Source organism: Durio zibethinus, unplaced genomic scaffold (genome assembly GCF_047325235.1).
Source record: "Durio zibethinus cultivar Kanyao isolate XHJ-2024 unplaced genomic scaffold, ASM4732523v1 HiC_scaffold_2, whole genome shotgun sequence".
Classification (NCBI taxonomy): Eukaryota; Viridiplantae; Streptophyta; class Magnoliopsida; order Malvales; family Malvaceae; genus Durio; species Durio zibethinus.
This window is the reverse complement of record NW_028323043.1, coordinates 3390045-3399413: the sequence shown is the minus strand read 5'-3', so window position 1 is coordinate 3399413 and position 9369 is coordinate 3390045. Positions and strand designations below refer to the sequence as shown.

At 34.0% G+C, this 9369-nt stretch overlaps 1 protein-coding gene across 1 annotated transcript; it reads right to left on the bottom strand.

Annotated features, from left to right (window-relative positions):
* Positions 1-6923: 6923 nt before the first annotated feature.
* LOC149506066 (cytochrome b6) lies at positions 6924-9034 on the bottom strand. The gene is made up of 2 exons (XM_089757917.1): positions 8633-9034; positions 6924-7808 (listed from the first exon to the last, which is right to left on the bottom strand). The coding sequence occupies exons 1-2, from the start codon at positions 8636-8638 to the stop codon at positions 7167-7169; spliced, it is 648 nt and encodes a 215-aa protein (XP_089614043.1). The 5' UTR covers positions 8639-9034; the 3' UTR covers positions 6924-7166.
* Positions 9035-9369: the final 335 nt, after the last annotated feature.

Below are 9369 nucleotides of genomic sequence, written 5' to 3'. Positions count from 1 at the left end.
TGAACCGAAAACTCAAGATTGCTATTACAAGAATTGCAAATCCTTACGGGCACCCTAATATTCTTGCCGAATTTATAGCCGGACAATTAAAGAATCGAGTTTCATTTCGAAAAGCAATGAAAAAGGCTATTGAATTAACTGAGCAAGCAGATACAAAAGGAATTCAAATACAAATTGCAGGGCGTATCGACGGAAAAGAAATTGCGCGTGTCGAATGGATCCGGGAAGGTAGGGTTCCTCTACAAACGATTGGAGCGAAAATTGAGTATTGCTCCTATAGAGTTCGAACTATCTATGGGGTATTAGGAATCAAAATTTGGATATTTATAGATATTTATAGATGAAGAATAATAAGAATAAGACTCTACTTGTCTTTACGTTCTATTCTGCGATAGAACAAAAAATGACAAATTCTTTCATTTTTTTATGTTCAATAAAAAAATGAGCAGTTCTAAATTCTATATTCTATAAGGTTAAATAAAAATTTGATTGATCATTTGATATAATTGCTATGCTTAGTGTGCGACTCGTTGGGTTTTTAGGCTTAGGATTCAAAAAAAAAAATGGGCGAACCACAGTATAAGTTAATAACTATAGCACTAATAACCAACTCATCGCTTCGGATTATCTGGATCCAAAGAATCAGTCAAGATATGATATATTGGTCATATCATTATAGCAACTGAAATCTTTTTTTTTGCATTAAGTTAAGTAAAAAAAAACCAATCTGATTATGAATATATCTAAATTGTGAAGCAAAATAAAAAAGTATGTGGATAAATAGAAGGATGAGAGAAAGAGAGAAAAAGAAATAGAAATGAAATGATATATGATTCCAATATGTAAGGTCTACGAAGCATCTCATAAAGAGCAATGTAATAGAGCATCAATAGAGATTCATCAATAATTAGATGAATATCTGTTCATCGAAGAATAAATCAAGAGCCTTAAGTCAATAAAGACTGAGAAGGTTGACTAAAGAACAAATTAACAAATTTTTTTATTAAATATTATTTATTAAATATTAAATTTTTATTTTTATTAAATATTAAATTTTTATTAAATATTAAATTAAGGCTCCATGGAGAATTCAGACCTAAGCATTAATCGAGAAGCGATGGGGACGACGGAACCCGTGAATGCAGAGGATTCTATTGAAAACGAATCCTAATGATTTATCGGGTAGGATGGCGGAACAAACCAGAGACCACTTCATTTCTTTTTATTCTGTTCTGATTCTGAGAGGTCATGAGTTAACCCGACAACTGAAATAGATATTGAAAGAGTAAATATTCGCCCGCGAAAATTTTATTTTCATTTTAAAAATTTTATTTTCATTTTTTTTTTTTATTTTCATTTTAAAAATTTTATTTTCATTTTATTTGATTGTTAAATTTTTGTCGATCCGAGATGAATATGATAAAAAAAGACAAAACAAAATAAAGATTCGTTATAACATTATAACAAAAACAAGATAAGACATTATCTATAAATAGAATCCATGTTTAATTACTTATATATATATCCAATATATATCCAAACAAGATATACAAATTTATAATAGATCAGATAAAATCTCAAATAGATCAGATAAAATCTCAAAGCAAAGAATCCCAGGATTCAATCTATTATTCAGTAACTACCTATATATCTTAAGAATAAAATAAAATATTTTTTAGTCATTTTTTTCGCGAGGAGCTGGATGAGAAGAAACTCTCATGTCCAGTTCTGTAGTAGAGATGGAATTAATAAACAACCATCAACTATAACCCAAAAAGAACCAGATTTCGTAACCAACATAGAGGAAGAATGAAAGGAATATCTTATCGAGGTAATCGCATTTGTTTCGGTAGATATGCTCTTCAAGCACTTGAACCCGCTTGGATTACATCTAGACAAATAGAAGCGGGGCGCCGCGCAATGACACGAAATGTACGCCGTGGTGGAAAAATATGGGTACGTATATTTCCAGACAAACCAGTTACGGTAAGATCTACAGAAACACGTATGGGTTCGGGGAAAGGATCTCCCGAGTATTGGGTAGCTGTCGTTAAACCGGGCAGAATACTTTATGAAATGAGCGGAGTAGCCGAAAATATAGCAAGAAAGGCTATTTCAATAGCGGCGTCCAAAATGCCTATAAAAACTCAATTCATTATTTCAGGATAGGAATATAGAACCAAAGGAAAGAAGTCTTGGGAATAAAAAAAACAATTGCGGGTTTCCTTTTTTTTTTTTTTTTGACAAACAATATTTCTTTTTTTCTTCGTCCTTTGTTCCATTGAAAGAAGAGATTAAAAAAAATGATTCAACCTCAGACCCATTTGAATGTAGCAGATAACAGCGGGGCCCGAGAATTAATGTGTATTCGAGTCATAGGAGCTAGTAATCGCCGATATGCTCATATTGGTGACGTTATTGTTGCTGTGATCAAGAAAGCAGTACCAAAGGCACCTCTAGAAAGATCAGAAGTGATCAGAGCTGTAATTGTACGTACTTGTAAAGAACTCAAACGCGACAACGGTATGATAATACGATATGATGACAATGCTGCAGTTGTCATTGATCAAAAAGGAAATCCAAAAGGAACTCGAATTTTTGGTGCGATCGCCGGGGAATTGAGACAGTTAAATTTCACTAAAATAGTTTCATTAGCTCCTGAGGTATTATAAGACGAGACCTCAATTCAATATAGTTATAGTATTTAAATTAGAGTATTTAAATGACATAGATTAATTAGTAGATTGTGTCTCACGTATATACCTTTACTAAGTAAAAAAAAAAAAAGAACATGTTGGTTATATCAAAATTCGGGAGCAACAATAATTTTAGTTTACCATGGGTAAGGACACTATTGCTGACATAATAACTTCTATACGAAATGCTGACATGAATAGAAAAGGAACGATTCGAATAGGATCTACTAACATCACTGAAAACATTGTTAAAATACTTTTACGAGAAGGTTTTATCGATAACATAAGGAAACATCGGGAAAGAAACAAATATTTTTTGGTTTTAACCCTACGGCATAGAAGGAATAGGAAAGGACCATATAGAACTATTTTAAATTTACGACGGATCAGTCGACCCGGTCTACGAATCTATTCTAACTATCAACAAATTCCTAGAATTTTAGGCGGGATGGGGATTGTAATTCTTTCTACTTCTCGGGGTATAATGACAGACCGGGAGGCTCGACTAGAAGGAATCGGCGGAGAAATTTTGTGTTATATATGGTAATCTGTCTAACATCCGAATTGTATCCGAATCCGAAACTTTCCATTTGTGAAAAAAAAAAGCACGGGTTGTCTATAATAGAACTCCTCCTGCCCTACAGTAGTTGATACGTCAAGGAAGTTTTACCTGGAATAAAAGAACAAAAATGGATTCATGGAGGTTTAATTAGTGAATCACGTCCACTCCAGATTCCTTTAGATAATGAAGATCTGATTCTAGGTTATGTTTCAGGAAGGGTCCGATCGAGTTTTATACGTATACCACCGTGGGATAGAGTCAACAAAAGTGAAGTAAGTGCTTATGATTCAACCAGGGGGCGTATAATTTATAGACTCCGCAACAAGGATTCGAACGATTAGGTAGTTTTTTCAACTTCAAGATTCCTTTCAGGGGGATCCAATTCAAGGTTCAAAAATTTCAAGAAACTTATTTTCTTCCAATAAGTAGATTCGGAAAAATTTAAGGAATAACAACTATGAAAATAAGGGCTTCCGTTCGTAAAATTTGTGAAAAATGTCGACTAATCCGTAGGAGGGGACGAATTGTCGTAATTTGTTCCAACCCGAGACATAAACAGAGACAAGGATAATCTTTCTATTCTAAAAAGAACTCCTTAAAGTTAAAGAAAAGAAACTAATCTTAAAGAAAGCGATGAACAAATAAAAATAGAAGATCTGTTTTGACATGAAATGGATATATCCATATATCTCTGACTTATCCTTATGAAATGATAAAATATGGCAAAACCTATACCAAAAGTTGGTTCACGTAGGAATGGGCGCAGTAGTGCACGGAAAAGTGCACGTAGAATACCAAAAGGAGTTATTCATGTTCAAGCAAGTTTCAACAATACCATTGTTACTATTACAGATGTACGGGGTCAGGTAATTTCTTCTTCCTCCGCCGGTACTTGTGGATTCAAGGGTCCAAGAAGAGGGACTCCTTTTGCTGCTCAAACCGCAGCGAGAAATGCTATTCGAGCAGTAGTAGACCAAGGTATGCGACGAGTGGAAGTTCTGATAAAAGGTCCTGGTCTCGGAAGAGATGGAGCATTACGAGCTATTCGTAGAAGTGGTATACTATTAAGTTTCGTACGGGATGTAACCCCTATGCCACATAATGGCTGTAGACCTCCTAAAAAAAAACGTGTGTAGAAATAAACACTAAAGAGATTTCAAGAGAAATAAATGATTCAATGATCTGATCAAATAAAATAATATTACTATGGTTCGAGAGAAAGTAAAAGTCTCTACTCGGACACTGCAGTGGAAGTGTGTTGAATCAAGAACAGATAGTAAGCGTCTTTATTATGGACGCTTTATTCTGTCTCCACTTATGAAAGGCCAAGCCGACACAATAGGCATTGCGATGCGAAGAGCTTTGCTTGGAGAAATAGAAGGAACATGTATTACACGTGCAAAATCTGAGAAAATACCACACGAATATTCTACCATAGTAGGTATTCAAGAATCAGTACATGAAATTTTAATGAATTTAAAAGCAATTGTATTGAGAAGTAATTTGTATGGAACTCGTAACGCCTTTATTTGTGCCAAGGGTCCCGGATATGTAACTGCTCAAGACATCATCTTACCGCCTTCTGTGGAAATCGTTGATAATACACAGCATATAGCTAGCCTAACCGAACCAATTGATTTGTGTATTGGATTACAAATCGAGAGAAATAGAGGATACGGTATAAAAACGCCAAAGAACTTTCACGACGGAAGTTATCCTATAGATGCTGTATTCATGCCTGTTCGAAATGCGAATCATAGTATTCATTGTTATGGGAATGATAATGAAAAACAGGAGATACTTTTTCTAGAAATATGGACAAATGGAAGTTTAACTCCTAAAGAAGCACTTCATGAAGCCTCTCGGAATTTGATTGATTTATTTATTCCCTTTCTAGATGCGGAAGAAGAAAACTTACATTTAGAAAACAATCAACACAACGTTACTTTACCTTTTTTTCCTTTTCATGATAGATTAGCTAAACTAAGAAAAAAGAAAAAAGAAATAGCATTGAAATATATTTTTATTGACCAATCAGAATTGCCTCCCAGGATCTATAATTGTCTCAAAAAGTCCAATATACATACATTATTGGACCTTTTGAATAACAGTCAAGAAGACCTTATGAAAATTGAACACTTTCGCATAGAAGATGTAAAACAAATATTGGGCATTCTAGAAAAGAAGTAGAAAAGCATTGCGAAATTGATTTACCAAAATTTTAAATCCATTGGATTTAGGATTTATTTCATTTTTTTTTTTTTTACTTTAGAAAATTAGAAAAAAAAAAAAAAAACGAAAATGGATTTTGAACCTTCAGCACAATCCATATATTGGGACCAGAATTGAATAAATGTATCTAGGGAGAATTCACTTTGACTTTGAAGTGACTACTCCCTAGATACGCACATCATGATATTTTATTTTAAAATTGATTCAATTTAAAAAAGACCTAAAGTTAGGGATTTATCAATCGGTAATGTTGCTCCAATACCCAACCAAAGGGCCACCGCAGTACCAATCAAAAAAACGGTTGTCGCTACTGGACGACGAAATGGATTTTGGAATTTATTAACATTTTCCAAAAAAGGTACTGTTAATAATCCCGCAGGTACTGAAACCATTAAAAGAACACCCAATAACTTGTTAGGTACTGTACGAAGTATTTGAAATACAGGAAAGAAATACCATTCAGGTAATATTTCCAAAGGAGTTGCAAATGGATCCGCGGGTTCACCAATCATTGAAGGTTCTAGAACCGCTAAGCCTACGTTACAAGCAATAGTACCGAGAATTACTACTGGAAAAATATATAAAAGATCATTGGGCCATGCGGGTTCCCCATAATAATTATGACCCATACCTTTAGCTAATTTAGCTCTTAATACAGGATCGTTCAAGTCAGGTTTTTTTGTTATTAGGATAGGTGAATTTTTCTAGATCCATCCCCCGAAGGAACCGGACATGATAATTTTTCATCATCCGGCTCAAGCAAAAATCAATCGAATCAAATGGATACAAACGGATACATATAAAATGAATCTATATGTTATCCACACATATATGAATGATTTCATATGTAAGAAAAAAGTTACCTGATTCCATTTTACGAAGTTGCAACTATACATTCCAAGGAATGCCATTTTTACAGGTAAATGCTCAATACCCAAGTAGGCGTACAAAGTTGATCGTGATCAAGTGCTTTCTGGGTCGTCTTAGGCCTTGCGATTCACCTTTATCCCAAAAATATATCGAGATTTTTTACATACAAAGGATTTACTTGTTACTAATATAGTCTAGCCTTTGCTCTTCTTTAGATCCCTTGTTTCACTCCGATAGTATAATAATAATAAATCGGGTCGATGCAGAAGAAATGAATGTATTTTCATACTATTAAGATAAGAAAGTAAAAAAAAAATAAAAATAAATAAATAAAATCTAATTTGCATTATGCCAAATCACTTATTCTACTGGATCTTACGGAGCCCTGTTCATACACGACATCGTCAGGTCTGATCATAGAAAAGATTCTCTTCAAGCGAACCAGCCTATCCTTTGTATGGGGCTTACACGGTGGTTGGAACAAAGACACATTTGGTTGTGAATTCCAATGTAGCAGATAAAGGCATATTTCTGCATGGCCCAATCAATAGTTCAAGTCACACACTCCCATAATCCATTTTCTCTTCGGGGAATTCCCTTCAACTATTCATGTCATATCAAATAAATAATAGAATATTGTGGAGTTGAAAGGAAATATCCAAATACATGTCTTATTTTTTTTTTTTTTTCAACAATCCATATTTGTAGCAATGAAATACTATTGTTCCTCCCCCAAGTAATAAGATAAATGATTGGCAAGTAATAAGATAAATGATTGGTTACAATATAGCTATGGTCTATATTCTCTATAAAGGACCAGAAATGCCTTGCTTACGTATCATTAGGAAATGCATTAACATAAATACAGCAGTAAGAAGGGGTAATACAAAAGTGTGTAAACTATAAAAACGGGTCAAAGTGGATTGTCCCACACTAGCACTTCCACGCAATAACTCTACCAAAGGCGATCCTATTACCGGAATAGCTTCCGGAACGCCTGTTACGATTTTGACTGCCCAATAACCAATTTGGTCCCAAGGTAAGGAATAACCTGTTACACCAAAAGATGCAGTCAACACAGCCAGAACCACGCCTGTAACCCAAGTCAATTCGCGAGGTTTTTTAAAACCACCAGTGAGATAGACACGAAATACGTGCAGGATCATCATTAAGACCATCATACTTGCCGACCATCGATGAACTGATCGGATTAACCAACCAAAGTTAGCTTCAGTCATTATGTATTGAACAGAAGTAAAAGCCTCAGTAACGGTTGGACGATAGTAAAAAGTCATAGCAAATCCTGTAGCTACTTGTACCAAAAAACAAGTAAGCGTAATTCCTCCTAGACAATAAAATATGTTAACATGAGGAGGAACATATTTACTAGTTATATCATCTGCAATCGCCTGAATCTCGAGGCGTTCTTCGAACCAATCATAGACTTTATTGAGATAGGTAAACCAAGAGGACTCCCCCCCTGAGAACCGTATATGAGAATTTCATCTCGTACAGCTCAAACAAAAACACCCAAATAATAGCTGAAACGGATATGGAATAGAAAGTTTGAAACTTCTTAATCTTTTCATTCAATTTTATCTGAAGACACAAAAGAGTAAAAATCCGAAAGCTCTTTTTTGTAGTTGTAATTATAATGCCAAAAAATCAAGTCGGCGCATTCGTCTTTATGTTGATCAGGCCTCTTGAATCTTCTATTTACCTACTTATTTCTTTTCTTTTTCTTTGCTTTGATTTGTTATTTATATGGAATGTGGCTTTATTCTTGTTTTCTTTATTTTTAATAGGAATTCTCTTGTTAAGACCCTATGAATCAATTGAAACTTCAGATTCATACCAGAACCGCGATGATTCAATAAAACCTTCAAACTAAGTCCAAAGATTCTTTGAGTAAGAATTATTGGATCATCACTTATTCAATGAATAGAATAGATATAATAAATAAAAATACAAAGAAAAGAAAGGTTTGTCCTTTGATCAAAATAAGCATAAACTAAATGAGAGTTTGAAAGAAGAAAAAATTTCTCGATTTATAAATAAAAAACCTCTTTCTTTGAAAATTTTTTTTTTTTTTGAGTCCGGCCGCGAGGTTTGAATATTAAGTATGAATCATAGTTCGAATACTTCGTGATCCATTTCATATATTCCGTGCTCCAGATACTAGAATGGCTATCCGACGGGATAAAACTATCTCGATCAAGAGGACAGACCCATTTTCTGTACTATCAATAGGATCAATTATAACAAGTCACACACTCATATTCCGGAAATACAGAAACAAAAAAAATTTCGCGGTCGAACTACCAAAATAGAATGGGCTAAAAAAAATCCGAGAACTAAAAGTTTCACTTTTTGTATTGAAAAGCGAGGCTTCGTGGTTCTTGTGAATCTAATTCAGCGAAATTCCATCCAGTAAAACGGAAGAATTATAAATCTCCAAAATAATAGATAAGAATATCGAAAATAAAGCCATTGCGACACCCATCAAAGGAGTCGTTCCCCATCCAGGAGCTACTTTACCATATTCCGAATTCAATGGTTTCAAAAAATCCCCTACAACAGTTCGTCTTGGACCAGATCTAGAACTACCCTCAACGGTTTGTGTAGCCATAAATCTTATTTTGTATTCAGTGAGATCTGTTGACTTTGTATATCATTCCGCTGTAAATAAACGATCTTATCATAGATCCATTGTGATCTTGAAATTATATTTATATTTATATTATTTATATTTATATTTATATATATTATTTATATAATTATATAATAATGGAAACAGCAACTTTAGTCGCCATCTCTATATCTGGTTTACTTGTAAGTTTTACTGGGTACGCCTTATATACTGCCTTTGGGCAACCCTCTCAACAATTAAGGGATCCATTCGAGGAACACGGGGACTAATTGAAGTAATGAGCCTCCCAATATAATATTGGGAGGCTCATTACTTCAATTGAGATAATGAAAAATCATTTCATTTTTTTAGTTGGAACT